The sequence below is a fragment of the Chiloscyllium plagiosum genome, chromosome 3 (assembly GCF_004010195.1).
Source record: "Chiloscyllium plagiosum isolate BGI_BamShark_2017 chromosome 3, ASM401019v2, whole genome shotgun sequence".
NCBI lineage: Eukaryota > Metazoa > Chordata > Chondrichthyes > Orectolobiformes > Hemiscylliidae > Chiloscyllium > Chiloscyllium plagiosum.
This window is the reverse complement of record NC_057712.1, coordinates 41,007,187-41,022,957: the sequence shown is the minus strand read 5'-3', so window position 1 is coordinate 41,022,957 and position 15,771 is coordinate 41,007,187. Positions and strand designations below refer to the sequence as shown.

The 15,771-nt window shown below is 35.7% G+C and overlaps 2 protein-coding genes across 3 annotated transcripts in view; one reads left to right on the top strand and one right to left on the bottom strand.

Annotated features, from left to right (window-relative positions):
• The window catches only part of pgbd5 (piggyBac transposable element derived 5), a 75,209-nt gene extending 64,306 nt beyond the window's left edge, over positions 1 to 10,903 (top strand). The window contains exons 4-7 of the mRNA XM_043681005.1: positions 1,864 to 2,044; positions 5,735 to 5,932; positions 7,250 to 7,355; positions 9,522 to 10,903. Coding sequence (XP_043536940.1) covers positions 1,864 to 2,044; positions 5,735 to 5,932; positions 7,250 to 7,355; positions 9,522 to 9,717 — 681 coding nt within the window. The 3' untranslated portion in view covers positions 9,718 to 10,903. The remainder of the gene's footprint in view (positions 1 to 1,863; positions 2,045 to 5,734; positions 5,933 to 7,249; positions 7,356 to 9,521) is intronic.
• The window catches only part of galnt2 (UDP-N-acetyl-alpha-D-galactosamine:polypeptide N-acetylgalactosaminyltransferase 2), a 118,702-nt gene continuing 110,160 nt past the window's right edge, over positions 7,230 to 15,771 (bottom strand). The window contains exons 14-17 of one of the 2 annotated variants that reach the window (XR_006309879.1): positions 15,546 to 15,672; positions 14,946 to 15,065; positions 14,068 to 14,276; positions 7,230 to 7,328 (exon numbers count right to left, since the gene is read on the bottom strand). Coding sequence is in view for 1 of the 2 variants with exons in the window: in XM_043680988.1 (XP_043536923.1) it covers positions 14,121 to 14,276; positions 14,946 to 15,065; positions 15,546 to 15,672 (403 nt within the window). In the remaining variant the exon portion in view is untranslated. Of the gene's footprint in view, positions 7,329 to 11,723; positions 14,277 to 14,945; positions 15,066 to 15,545; positions 15,673 to 15,771 lie in introns of those variants that run through there. The other variant, XM_043680988.1, reaches the window with a different exon arrangement.

Here is a 15,771-nt window from a genome sequence, read left to right as displayed (position 1 = left end):
ACAAATTGCCTGTCTGAAAATGCCCCCCTGATCCCAGCTGTCTTCTATTAGTCAGTCCTCTATCCATATTAATAAACTGCCCTCAACAACATTGGGTTTTTATCTTATTAAGCAGCCTAATCTGTGGTAGTTTGTCTTCTGAAAAATCTAAATATATTACATCCAATGCCTCCCCTTATCCTGCTTACTACCTCCTCAAAGAATTAGAGCAAATTTGTCAGAGATGATTTTCCCCTTTATGGGTCTGCTGACTCTACTTGATCATATGTGTTTCTGCATCTGCAAATAATCTGTATCTTTTACTGTAGGACTGATTAGCAAAATTTAGCATGAGCATGTTTGCAATGTAAAATTTGCTGTGTGCACTGATCTATTCAGCTGATTTAGTTGTCTTGTATTCATTCTTTATTACTATAATTTATTTGACTTTGTAGTGTAAATGTAGCCTGAATTAGGAGTTGAAGAATGGTTCAGTGACAGTATGTAAAGTATTTCAGATTTCCAGCATCACACTAATTGTTGTCGTTACCAAGTAACAACACCTGGTGCAGGAAAATCTGCTTTTAAGAATTATGTCAGACTTTAGTTTATGCTTTCCAAGACACATTCAGCAGTGCTGCTGATAGCTACTGCTTCACACCAATGCTAAACCTATGTAAAATCCCATATGTCAAATGATTGATCACTTAAATGGCTTACTGGAGCTACTCATAATTGATTTTTTTTTTTCTCTATGAACTTGTCACCCCTCATAAGACTATGCTTTAATTGTGACAGGTAGTAATAAATAAAAGATTTCTCGACTTTAAAGAGCGTGGATTGTTCCTTTGCTGGTTTTCAATGGAAAATAGTTCTGCCTCTACAAACAGAAGGTTGCCATTAATGTACATCTGTATTCCCTTAAAGAGTACTGTCTGTTTTTAACTCTCACGCTATGATTGTGAAATCATTATCTATCTGCCATAGTACTAGAGGCTGGTCTGTCGTGCCTACACCAACAATTTGAAAGAATTATTGAGTCTCTTTGTTTTACTCCCCTATCCAGCTGCACTGCAAATGTTCGAGTATGTATCTAATTTGCACTTGCAACCTATTATTGAACCTGTTTCCATCATCTTTTGAGAAAATACATTCCAGATGATCATCATTTACGGCATTAATATAAATAGACTCATCTTTCCAATTCTTTGGCCAATTACCTTAAATATGTGACCTCTAGTTATTGAAGTCCCTAGCCATGTAATTGTCTTTCTTTCTCACTACTTTTATCTCAATCATTTATATTTTTTTGAAATGTTTTGCTGTTTTTCCCTATCCCCTTCTCCAAATTGCTGCAACCAGTTTGTCAAGTTAATCCACTTCTTTTGTCTCCTTTGACTCCCAACATAACCTCTAGGATCAGTGACCATGGGGAGACCAAAGCGCAAAAAAACACAATTTTTGCGGTGAACTCCTTGAATGTTAGGAGGGAATGGGCTGCATCCAATGTTCCTTACCTGGTACCCATTTTGGAAGTAACTGGGTTGCAATTTGCAGCATAGTTGGTGAGACCATTCCTTCCACATGAATGACCGCAAAGGATCATGAAACAAAATATCATGCTTGTTTAAAATAGAAACATGAATGAAATGCAGTGAAACCAGAACATCAAATGAAAGCCCTTTTTGTACTCAAGGCTGTATTAACAAGAGATTAGCGCACATTACGATAATCTGTAGTGACAAATGCAAGAGGCAGAGCATATTTTGTGAATGACTAAGTGAAATTTCTTGTGACAAAAGTCAATAAAAACCTTCAAATACAATGCTATTTTGAGAACAAATATATTAAATGTTCTGTCATTTTGTTGTCCTTTTCATTTAGGTTTATGTTAATTTGAAGGAAGGAACCGCCTCAGATGGGCTGGACACATTGAAGAACAGGCCACAACTCCACAGTCTTGTGGCAAAAAGTCTTTGTCAGAATTTGGCTGGAAAAAACTACATCATATATACTGGACCCAGCATAACTAGCTTAAATCTTTTTGAGGAGTTTGAAAAAAAAGGTTTGTAGTTAAGACGTGAAATACTGTGGATGGTGCAGGAATAACTAATGTTTGGAATAACTGTGAAGAAAGACAATTTTGAAAATATTAAAAGGTTTGGTTCACTGAACATACAATTTAGCCTTATAATTTTGACCTTGGAAATTTTATTTTCATGGTCAGTTCCTAATGATAGCTGTTTTGACAAATATTGTGAGGAAAATACGATGCCTTGAGTTTGGAAATTAAGATGACCTTTCCTCACCTTGTTCTATCTTGTTTTACTTTCCCACTCCAATGCTTTTTAAATGTGTTAACTTGTTGTGCTGGCACTTCATGGTCACTGATATCTTGTCCTTTTTTATAATAGAGATTTACAGCACAGTTCATGTTCACGCCAGTCAAAAATGGTGACATGAATATTCTAATTATACTTTTTAAACTTTGGTGCAAATTCTTTATACGTTTTTCTTTTAGATAGAAACATTTTTGTTTTGCCACTTTTTTTAAAAAAAATATTTTTAAATTCTGGTTTTTGAACCAAGATGGCGCTGGAGAATGGTGATTTTGTACACTTTTCACAGTCCTCCTGCTTTCCTATACTTGAGTACGTGACTATAAAACCTAATCCGAATACACTGGCCTCAAATTGCACATCTAAATACTGCTTAAATGTTATGAAGGATTTTGCCCCGATCACCATTACAGGCAGTGAGTTCCTGATGCTCATCACCATCCTCTGGATGGAAACCTTTTTCCTCCCATGTCCTCCATACCTTATGCCCCTTAGCTTAAATCTGTACCCCAAAGCATTCATCCCCCAACCAAAGGTAAAAGCTTCTTCCTGTCTCCCCTATGTTACTCATTATTTTATATATCTCATTCATGTCCCTTCTCAACTTCCTCTGCAATAAGGAAAACAAACTCACTCTATTCAATCTCTCTTCATAACTGAAACTCTCTATTCCAGACTACATCCTTGTAAATCTCCTCTATACCTTCTCCAGTGCAGTCTCATCTCTCACATAATATGGATTCCAGAACTTTGTGCACAACAGTAGCTGTGATCTAACCAATGTTTTATATAGTTCCAGCACTTAAACTCAATGAGTTTACTAATAAAATCAATTAGACCATGTCACTTTATCTACTTGCTTTGATACCATAAGGGATTATTGTACATGCTCTGATGATGTACCTCCTGATTCTGTGCTTCCGAGGGTCCTACTGCTCATCATGTATTCCCTTGCTTTGTTTGTCCTGCCCAAATGCATTACCTGTCATTTATCCAGATTGAATTCCAATTGCTACTGATCAGCCCATCAATATCCTCTTGTTGATATCCTCCTCGTTATTTACCACCTCAGCAATTTTAATATCATTTGCAAATTACTGATCAGCCCTCCTACATTCAAGTCTAAATCATTTATACAAACCACAAAGGCCCTGATACTGACCCCTGAGGGACTCCACTGGACATAGCCTCCCAGTCAGAAAAACACTCCTCAACCATCACCTTCTGTTTCCAACTATGGATCAGATTTGCAAAGTTTCCTTGGATTCCGTGGGCTGTTATCTTTGTGATCAGTGTCCCATGTGGGATCTTATTAAAATAGATTGCATCAAAGCATTGCCTTCATCTGCACACTCGGGCACTTCTGAAAAATTCAATCAACTTGGTCAAACATGACCTCCCTTTTAATAAAGCTATGCTGACTGTCTTTGATTAATCCTTCCTCTCCAAATACAAATTAATTCTGTCCTTTGGAATTTGTTTTTGACCACCACCATGCTGCTTATTTGATCGTGTCATCTTATGATATCCACATCCCCATTTATCAGAGAATTCAGGACACTGCACTCTGGAGTGGGAGCATTGCTTGATGTTTGGTTTCATTTTTTTTTCTGCCCTTTCCCTCCAAAAGCAGATTGTTGACACTAGTTGCAGTATCCTGAGAACACCTAGGCAAGTGCATACTGTGGAATGACTCCTATGCCAGTCAATTTGTGTTTGATTTATACTATATTTATAACAGATGTTGCCTTCACTTAAGAGTTGAATGCAGTTCTGAATGAGGTGGATTGTCAATATTATAAACACATTGTGGAGTCGGGCGATAAAAACCATATAATGAAACTCAAGGTGGTGAAAACACTTAATTGAAACGAAGAGGTAAATTACTGCATAGAGTCATTCATTAAACTGGATTGTGTATATGGAACCAATGGCAGTAATCATTTCTACCTGTTGTCATCTAATTTACATGACAATGAGATATCAGTTTGATAATTTTACAGTGGTTATAACCAACGAAAGTTTGGTCATGTGCTCTGTTATGAAAATGTAGGTGTACTGTAACTTTGAGAGTTAAAAGCAACAGAACTACCTGACTGGACCAGGTGTTCAGAAAAGAAATATAATGTAACAGTTGGTCGAACAACTCGATTAGCTGGTTGCCTTGAAATGACAAAACAGATTTGGATTAGGCCAATCAGTTTAAATTATACCCTGAATAATACCAAACTCCAGTCTAATTTGAATTGAGTATATTGACAATCTTAAAAGCCAATGACATAATCTGATGCTTTGAGGGTATAAGACAGGGGATAATTGAACAGTTGAGAGGAGAACTGCCAAGCTCCAGACTGTAAAAAGACTGCCCGACAAATAGCTTTCTTAAAAGGTACCTTTTGATCAGTAACCTGTGAAGCAGAAATCCCTGAGAAGAAAAGACCAGAATTCAGAGAAAACGGAAGCTGCCTGGTGTTGAGAAGTTTTTGTTTTGTAAATCATCATCCGGAGTTTTATCGGACTAGTATTATAGAAGGGAAGGTAACAGATTGGTTAGAGTAAGGAATTGTAAACAGTTGTTAGTTAATTATTCTCTATTATACTTTAAGAAATAAAGTTGTTAATTTTTACTTTAACTAGTTCTTGGCCTATCGAGTTTTCACAGATTACTGTACGGGATAAATCTTTTCTGTGTAGCTGGTTTTAAATTAAGCAGGAGAGTTTACCCTGTTGTAACAGTTCCATTGTATTAACATGATAATATTCTAACCTTACCCTCTGATATAAATGTAATCTGATTGCCTGAAGCTCTATGCTTGTGTACAGAGATAAATCAGGGACATAATGAAGATTCAATTTGTAAGAGTCATTTTGCTAATTACTTATAAACTTAGCTCTGAAGAAGAGTCCGATTCTACTCAAAACATTAACTTGTTTTCTCTGATATAGATGATGCCAGGCCAGAGTTTTCCATAATTTTGCTTTATTAAACCTACGGACTTGTCAATACCTACTCCCATCTCTCCCTTGTATGAATAAATATTTTTGGCTACTTAGGAAAAACTCATCCCAATTTTGAGCCATACTCTTCCTCAATCAAGTCCTCCAAGGGCATCATTTTATAGAAATAAATTTATTTTTCATACAAAGCATGTCCTCCTTTAATTTTTCGATGGTTTTCATATTTTGCTTTATTTACTGTGCATGTGTTATCATGTTGTATGTTTTTAGTACTGTGGATGATACACATTCTCATCTCAAGAATATCCATTGATTTTGCAATTACATTTCTACAATATCAATAGTTTTAACTGGACTTTTGGGTTTCAGTCAATAGAGTCTGCCTTCCAGATATCTTTAATAACCAGTCCATTTTATGAAGTGGTGTTTTAAATTTAAAATGGTATTGCTTCTCACAGGTATTTATTGTTGTGGACTTCTCAGCTCCAGGAAGAGTGACTGTACAGGACTACCACGGTCGATGCTAGTGAACCCTGAGATTCCACAGGCTCGTGGCCAGTACAGGGTGAGAATGAAAGGAAATATGTCCCTAATAAGCTGGTCCAACAAAGGGCAGTTCTACTTTCTCACAAATGCTTATTCTCCATTTAAAGAAGGCAAGTGCTTGTTAAATATTTATATCCCCTTAACTAGAGATTTTCAAAATGAATTTGGCTCTTTATGAACTATATTTTTGGACACCCCGGTCACAAGTGGTGTCTGTAACTCCCACCAACTGATGTCTTGGAGTGCAAGTTCTAAAACATTATTGAGAAATTAACTTAATCTTTAAAAAGCTGCATATAGCATTAATGTCCAGAACTTTGAGTTATTTTCACTTAATGTCACCCCTCTCATTTTGCTCTAGCTACTTTAGCATAGGGAATTGATACAACTCAGCATATCTAGAGGATTAGCACAAGTAGTGGTAATGATATTACAGTTATATAAAGTCTTGATTAGATCAAAACTAGGGAACTGAGAGCAGTTCTTTAAGGATATATTGTCCATGGAATTGCAGCAAAGAGATTATACAAACAAGGTATTCTCACAAATTTAAAATCTTTGATTAAATCACCTAAGATTTGAATATATTAAGAGAGAAATAATTTTTTAAAAAACTTAGAAGGTATAGGAGCAGACTGCAAATATTTTGCAAGGTAATGAGACTGGAGACCATAACAGATAAAGAGGGATTAGGCATAGAGAGATTTGAAAAGTTTTAGAGGATATTATTTGAATGGAAACCAATGTAGGCAAGCTAGAACAAGGGTGATAAGGGTTAAGAGACTTGTGCGTTAAGTTACAATCAAAATCTTAGATGGCCTCCAGTTTATAGAGGCTAGGATGTTGGCGTCTAGCTTGGTATATTCAGGAATTGAGGTAATGATGGCATGAATGAGACTTTCAGCAGCAAATCAGATGAGACAGATTCAAAGATAGTAATGTTACAGAAGTGGCAGCAGGTAATCTTGAGTGCAAATGAGGTTGGAAACTCATCTTTGGATCAAAAATGATGCCAAAGTTGCAAACAGATTGGTTAAACGTCAGACTTTAGTCAGGGAACAGGATGAAATCAGTAACTAGGGAATGGCATTTTGAGAATGATCAAATATAACTTACAACATTTCTCATTACTTATTTTAAAAAAAACATCTGCTTGCTTCAGATGTGTCTCCCAAGTGGAATCTCTAAGGAAAAGCTTCCTGCCACATATGTTGAGTTTAAATCAAAAACCGAGATGAAAGTCTATTTGAGCAGAGATAAATGTTTTGTTTTTCAATGTCGATGCTGTGCTGTTGTGTAGATAAAAAGCAATCACATTTTCAAGACTTTAAAAATCTTGATCAGTAGATCATTTTAATTTTTTTAAGATACTACAGTTGCTTAAATAACCACTTTCTTACCATGATCAAATCCTTTTGTTCCTATAGGCGTCATAATTAGAAGGAAGAGTGGAGAGATTCGCTGTCCTTTAGCAGTAGAGGCTTTTGCTGCTCACCTTGGCTACATCTGCAAATATGATGATAAGTACAGCAAGTGAGTTTGAACTCTGTGGTCCTTTTTATCTGAGAGCTGTATGTGGAATGACAAAGTTTTGGTGAAAATCCACATTATTAAAACTATACAAGAACTGTAATTGGATTTAATGGATCCAAGAATAGTGATTTACTTATGGCTTTAAAGCATTTGCCTGCTTTTGGCACCCAAATTGTTGGTAATTAGTAAGTTACTTTATTTGGGATCTTCATTTGAAAGATACAAAATATAGCAAGAAATAACTAGGGTGTTGGCTTGATCGCCTCACATAGCCAAATGCTTGAAGGATACTTTGGGAGTATTGCTGGGCAATGTCGAGAGGAAGTGGAATGCATGTTGTGATTTATCCAATTTTTGAAAAGGATTGTAATGACAAGTTAGTGATATCTTCCTCCATTTCTCTTGCAACCCTGAATGAATCTGATGTCCCTAACATTTATATGTCCTGAGACAGCAGCTGCTTTTTCCAAGTATTTTCTAGTGAATTGTTATCGAATCTTTTGTTATCTAGATTTCATAAGAAATCTTGGGCTTTTAGTCTTGATGCTCTTTATATTGTCTCAATTATTATGCTAATTGAATATAATCAAACTTCAATTAAATTGACCATAACTAGAAAATGATGTGTCTTAGAAATTGCAGTCTCATATCAGAACTGTAACCTTTCCTTCCCAGCCTCCAGGATCTGATATTAGTCCTCCAACACGGAAATCTATTTCTTCTCCTTGATTTCTTACACAAATAAGAGGCACTGGAATGAAAGAGCTATATTTAGCAGGCAAAACTGATGTTAGCACTGATGTTTGCTGAGGTCAAACTGGCTCCAAGTGTTTAATTTGGGTCATAAAAGGGGCTGGATAGTAGAGTTAAATTTTGAGTCTGATAACTCTTCATCAGAACTGGACCCAAACTTTGTTTTTGTTTCATTTGACCTTTTATGAAGCCATTTCTTACTCTGCAGTGGTCTGAGCAAGATGTATTATCAGATTTTAAGATGTAATGTTATACAATAAAGGTTATGATAGAAGGAATTAGAAGAAATAAACAAAATGCTTATCTATTTTACAACACCAGGTTATAGTCCAACAGGTTTATTTGGAAGCACTAGCTTTTGGAGCGCTGCTCCTTCATCAACCACCTGATGAAGGAGCAGCACTCCAAAACCTAGTGCTTCCAAATAAACCTGTTGGACTATAACCTGGTGTTGTGTGATTTTTAACTTTGGTACACGTCAGTACAACACCAGCACCCCCAAATCATATGTTACAAAGTATCTTCTAGCTATTGAGATCCTTTCTAACAGTGGCTACACTTCAAATGTGGGAAATATGATATCCAAGTTTGCAGACAGGAAGGCACCACAAACCATGAAAAAAATTTAGAACATTTGCTTTGGGTTATCTTGGGAGCCCTATATAATAAAATTTTAAGGATGCTAGAAATATGAAATAAAAACTAAGTGAATAAAGTCAGTGGGTATGGCAATATCTCTGGAGAAAAAGTTTACATTTTGGGTCTACTTTGCCTTTTGCAAATCCCTGTAAACCACTGAATCATCTCAATTTCTGAATCCTAAATTGCTTTATCATTGGCTATGCTAGTAGTATCAAAGCACAAACTTTAAAATTTTACACTGAAACACCCTTCCCCCAACCTCCTTGTCTTTTAGGAACTCTCTAAGACTTATTTTCAGACAAACTGATGGTCATTTAATGCAATCTCTTAGTGACTGTGTTCATCTCCGCCCTTGTGAGTCATCTCTGTTTAAAGAGAGTATAATGCATTCTGGTGTTGACTGAATTACCCCAGTAAACTATCCCAAGCAGGATGTGTTAAATCAACTTTACTTAAGGATACTAATGAGCAAATCATCAAGAGTTTTTATTCATCCACATTCAGAAGTAACATTCCTCAGTTGAGAAAATGGAATGTTATTCCAAGGCAGTCTGGACACAAGCTTTCAATTTGATTAACAGATTCTTCTGTTCAATCCCACGAGAGCATGACATCTCTCAGTATTGATCAAATTCTAATCTGTCCCTTTTTCTTAAACTAGTTCTCTCAAATCCATGTTCTTAGGCTGCAGAACTTCCTGCTAATTGGAGTAGTTTTCCTGTATATACACACTTGCACGTGCTTTTATAATTGTGTTTGTTCTCTTCACAGGTACTTTATATCTCACAAGGCTAACAAGACCTGGCAGCAAGTGTTCTGGTTTGTTCTCAGTATTGCTGTCAATAATTCATACATCTTGTACAAGATGTCAGAGGCATATCTAGTCAGGCGCTACACACGGGTACAGTTTGGTGAAAAACTGGTCAAAGAGTTGCTTGGAATTGAGGAACATCTCCCCTTGGAATGATAACATTGGCAGCATAGGTGCCAAGGTCAAATTGTTGCACTGCATTCACAGGGCTAAACAACATTTCACACTCTTGTCATAACCATCAAAAAATATTCTCGCTGTCCAGCTTTTCCTTGAAATTTGCAGCAAGTACATCCTTTAATTCCCAGTTCTGCCATGCAACAGCAAGGCCAACTGAAGACCACAACACTATTTGCAAGGAATCTGGAGACTGGTACTGCCATTTAAAACAACCTGGAAAATCCAAATGTAACCTACCTTTTGATGTAATTATTTCTGCAAAATTGAATAAAGTGTTCAACTTGGATAGAACTGGAACAATAGCATAATCTTTGAATTGTGGTCTAAATGTGGCATTTTATATACGTGGAGAAGTAAAATGTACACTTTTTTTATATTCAAATTGTACACCCATGGAAAAGTAACATCATTGCAAGCAATCTTGTAACTTTCTTTTTTCCAAAAGTAAGAAACTTAATGACTAATTGTTCCATAATATATCAGCACCTAATAATTCACTCCATTGTACAATCTAACAGCCCTGTATAAAATATTTATAACAAAGACTTATTATGCATTTTGAATGTTTACATTGAACTAGCTATTATATCATGTTCAGAATTCAGTCTGTGGGATGTACTGCATTTACTGGATGCTGCACCAATCATAAGTTGTTTATTCACTGACTGTTCTTTATCACTGCAAAGGATTAGAAGTTGTTGCTTAGAATGCTAAATCCTTAGGACATTACATGGAGGTAGTTTACAATGAAATAAGCTACACCCTTTTGGTGTTGGATTATTGAAGCTCGCTCAGCTCAGCTCAGCAAAGCAGTTAGATGCATCAGGATTATGATAGGATGTACGATTGTGTTGATACAATTGATGATTTATCTTGATGAAACTCTTTCCTACAAGTGTCTTTCAAGCTTTACAGTAGGAGGATTTGACTGCTAGAGTGGAATGTATCTCTAAATGAACTGTCTAATTAATTATAGAGTGGATGAAGGGTATTGTGCAATTCTAAATCTGATTTGGACACAGCATGCAGAGTTACTGTCCGCTTTCATGTGGGGTCCATGTTCTATTTCTTTGATTTTCATCAAGCAATGTGTCTCAATAAAAGTGCCCTGTATATTAAATATGTTGTATTTAAAATGATGTATGTTACAATTTACAATAAAGTGATCCTGGAAAATTGTACATACAATTTATCCTTTCTGTAATAAAGTGAGTGAGAAGTAGTTAAGACAATATTATGAGACATTTTCCTCATATAAATGTCTCACTTGCACAATCTCTCTGATGGGACAAGAAAAATATGGTCAGAATTGGGAATACAACTCACTTAAGTACCAGTAGGGCTCTGAACTTTACATCTCTAATAGTTCTCAAACACAGTATGGGGACACCTTTAACAACAGGATAGTTATTGTATACTATTAAAGGGTGCTGTTATATTGATGTTTAGTATGAGGCACTAACCAAATATTAATTATGAAGAAGCTATTTCAGTAGTGTCACTTCAACAGCTTGGGAATTTTGTTACAGCACATCTGAAATAGCTGTAATTAATTTGCTTATCTTACTGGGGATTACTGTCTGATTGTGAAAGAGTAAGGATTGTTAGTGGATATCATAAAAAGGCAACCAGTAGCAAGGCATAAGAACTTAGATGGTTGAATGAATAGATGGATGTAATGCAAAAGATGATTTATTTTAGATAGATAGTCTTGCATTTTTCTCTTCAGTTGTACAAAGGATCCTATTATACTAAGGGTCAAGAAATAACTACTTGAGATTCATTGCTGCTGAATGTTTCATTTTGAACAGTATATACAACACTGAACATTTACTATGAAAAATTGATCTAATATCAAGAATTCAAATTGTTTGGAGTCCATCTGGCTCATTGGACAATGATCACCTAAGTGTAAGTCACATCCTTAGATTGTCGAGTACAGAATCTACAAGTACAATATCAAGGAAGCACAACACATCATCTTTTGGATGAGACAAAACATCATCTGTATTCACCACAGAACCCTTGATGTCATAACATTATTTTAAGAAGCATTGAATTTATGGCCAATAATCATCTCTCAACTCATCAAGTTTTATCTCATCATTAGCACAACATCATCTGGAGAACTTTGCTGTGTGCAAACACTACACATTAAAGCAGTGACAACATTTCAAAGTACTTTGGATATGAGAGATCCTTCACAACCCTAGGATGTCCCAAAAGGCTAAAAGTGCAAGATTTTCCTCAGTATTTTAAAGGTTTTTATATAAAACATGAAAAATTGGAAATTAAAGGTACAAAGTTTATTAAAGTTAATTCAATTTCAAAGATGCTTTCCATCACATCTATAAAAAGTATGCGTAAGATCATGCTTTGTAGATTAGTGAGAAAAAAATGTAGGGAGAGTCATTATGAAATGATGACACTTGGCATCGTTCAAACACTCTATAGTGACAGTTGCACAAAACACTAACATTACTCTTTACAAAAGTTAAGAATGGGAATTGAGAAAAGAAATTACAGACATTTACACACAAAAATCAATAGTCACGTTACTTCTCAGCAAAAGCAAGTCTGATGTTATTTGGAGATAAACACTGATATTTAGATTTCTCCACCAAGCTTTGCATTTTGGGAGTTGCAAAAGCTTTTTAAAAATGGGACTTTATTAGAAGGAAATATTTGTAGTATTTAAAATGTTAAGATAGTCAAAGATGAAGAGAATGACACTTCTCTACTACATAATGAACTTTGGCACACTGTGGCATGTAAACATTTTATTTGAAAACTAACATCAAACCCCATGTTCAGCAGCAGTAAATTTTTTCTTTCCAAGATGAACTTGGATGTTTCACTACGCACAGTTTATACTTTTAAAGTTAGTAATAAAATCATTGTCTGTCCATTCACACAAACAAAGACATGGTACAGTAAGAGAAGCAGAGATTGAGGCAAGATAGGAAAAAAAGTAATAAAGTGACAGATATAGGTGGATAAGGGCATAGGTGAGGGGGTTTGGAGGGACAAGAGAGACAGATGTTTCTCATTTCAATCATCCTTTGATATTCTGGTTGTGCCAGACACTTTTATTGCATTGTGCTCACTAAATCTTAACATGGTGTAGCCTGACAAGATAGTCATCAATTTGATAAACTAAATAAATATAAATGAAATAAGACTTTACAGAAAATTGATACTAAAATATTGATATCTGTTAGCAGAAGTGAGTTGGAAGGCAGAGGAACATAACCATTTTCTTTAAGTTTCCTACTGCTTTCAGTACACTCAGCAATCAATTTAGAAAAGAATTCCCATAAACCTACAAATGACAGATATAAATAGAATGAAAAAATACTGCCACTGCATGGGTGCACTATGATCACCTTGGAATTATATTTTTGTTGTTAATTAACCTGGAATAAGGAAGGCACATGTTAGATATCATTTGAAAAGAAAAATCAATGTAGAATAACCTCGCTAGTAAATTATTGGATGATTTTACAGAAAGTGCAAGCTGGAATCACAAATGAAAGGAATGATGTTGGTGCATTAGTCTCTTAACACAGCTACTTACATAATAAATATAAAATATCTTTGAATTGTCAACTGACTTTGATCCATTAAATAACACTTGGCAAGTGTTTGTGCCTTGCAATTGCGATGTTATACCTCCCCACACCCACCTACCCCGGGCACAGAAAGAAATAAGAAAAGTGCTGAGATTTAGCTGAATGTAACATAGACATAAAATGCAAGAAGAGCACATGACTTTTTTGGATATCGTTTCGCTTTCCAACATCGTTCTTGCCTTTTTTAATCAATTCTTCATGGCTTACAAAACTCTTATATGCTGAACTACAGTTGTGGCATCTGTACACCGCAGCAAAAACTGAACATCAGAGAAAGACACAGTAGCTTTGCATTTGGACAATAGTCGATACAAAAATTAATCATAAAAACTAATGTGAATTTTGAAACAGTACAGAGCTGGACACCACCTTCTTTAAAGGCGCAAATGTTTGATGTCCTCATAAGCAGCCTTTATTATCAGTGCAGTGCATTTCCTATAGAACAGAAATTCTTATTTGGGAAACTTCCACAACAGAAGGACTGAAATGATTCTTGCTGTGATGGAAATGTGTGTGTACCGTCCTATTTAAGATCAGGAGGGAAGGGACTTTGCTAATTGAAAAGAAATAATATATATTTATAAAGTAATTGAAACCATCAAGTTTAGACACTCGATACATTAATTCAAAGAAAGATGTAATATGGAACTCTTTCAAAAATCGAGGTATATGGTTGAATGCAAACTTGATTTACCAATTTAAATATTGTCCACATTGAAAGTTCCAAAATTTAATGGTCCATATCTATTACTGCTGTAAATTAAGGGTGAATTTCCACTGTTGTGAAAGGGATGGATTGCAGACTTCTACAGTGAGTCCGCCGCTCCGGGTGTTCCGACTGTCAAGACAAAGATTGCTGCCCACGTGCCTTAGTTTTGAGTTATTCTCAATTTGTTCCCATTTCTGTAAAAGAATATCAAGCAGGAATTGGTTATCATGAAAAGTACATGATAAGTTCAGCTCAAAATTACATCGTATTTATCACACAGAAACACATCATTTGGCCAAACTGTTCTAGTCTTATGCTCCACTGAAGTCTCCGCCTACTCGTGTGTTCTTCAAACCACATAAAATTAATATGTTTGTTACTCTTTGTCTATTTGGCTTTCTCTTGAATCTGTGCTATTCATCTCAATTATTTGTGTTAACAAGTTCCACCACTTTCTGGCTAACAAAGTTTCTCTTGAGTTCTATACTGGTCACAAGAGTATAAGAGCACTGTAGAGACAATAGATATCTCTGTCCTTAATGTAAGCAAACAATTGAGGAGTAGAGGGATAATCTTGAAACAAAGTAAAAATTAGACAATGATTGCTAGACCCAGGATAGTTTCACTCAGTGGAAACTTTATTTACCTGTGAGGGGTGAACTGCCTGAACAGACAATTGCCAGGGAACTGTCTGCATGCAAGCTTCTCAGAATGGGGTTGTTTGTACTGCTCTCTATGAAATCTATAAATATTTTGCAACAGTAAAACAGTTTCTAATTTTTCACAATGCTATGATTAAAAGTTTGAGAATTAAATAACAAGCACCATTATAATCACCTGCTATTACAATACTGTTTACCTACCTGTCTGCTGTCATTGTCTCTGCAACCTTGCAACTTTATGAGAGAACCAGCCACCCGGTCGACCACAGTAAGGCACAAATCCATATGTTTCACTGATTTGCCTTTTGTTAGTGCCCATTCCTGATAAAAAAAAAGCAGAAAGAAAACAGGGTAAGGACTGAACATATGTTTCAGCGCAAGACTGACATACATTTCTTTCTCCTCTGCACAACAGGAGACCTGCAATCCAAACTCACAGTAAATCAAAAGCTCACCATAGCAAGTTAGGTAATTGAATTAATTAAGTCTAATGTTTTTTGAACAGATACCACAAAGGAGTGACAGGGAAAGATGTCATAATGTGAAAAGCCAACTGGTTTAATTAATGTCCTTCAGGGAATCAAATATGTCTTTCCTACCCAGTCTGGAACTACATGTAATTTTATATACCTGACTAAATGGTCAACTCAATGTCTTCTGGGAGGCAATAAAGACGGATTAAGATGAATTGGAAAGACAGGCCTGTGTAAAGACAACCCTCTTTACCATAGGAATTAGCGATCTAATACACTGCAAAGTAAACTTAAATCATTAATCAGGAATAATGAAATAACTGCACACCTGATTGCCTCCTGCATTGTGACATTCATAGACACCCACAACACCATCTGCAAAGTGGCCCAGTGTGTCCAGGCAATTGGAACCTTGTTGTAAAGCTCCAAAAGCAATATCTTGGTGATCAGGGACCCTACAAAAGGGAACAACAAACAGTTATTATTATAGCACGTGAAGAAACTGAATTGGATAGCTTATACATAAGAACAAAACACCAAACTATACATGAAAG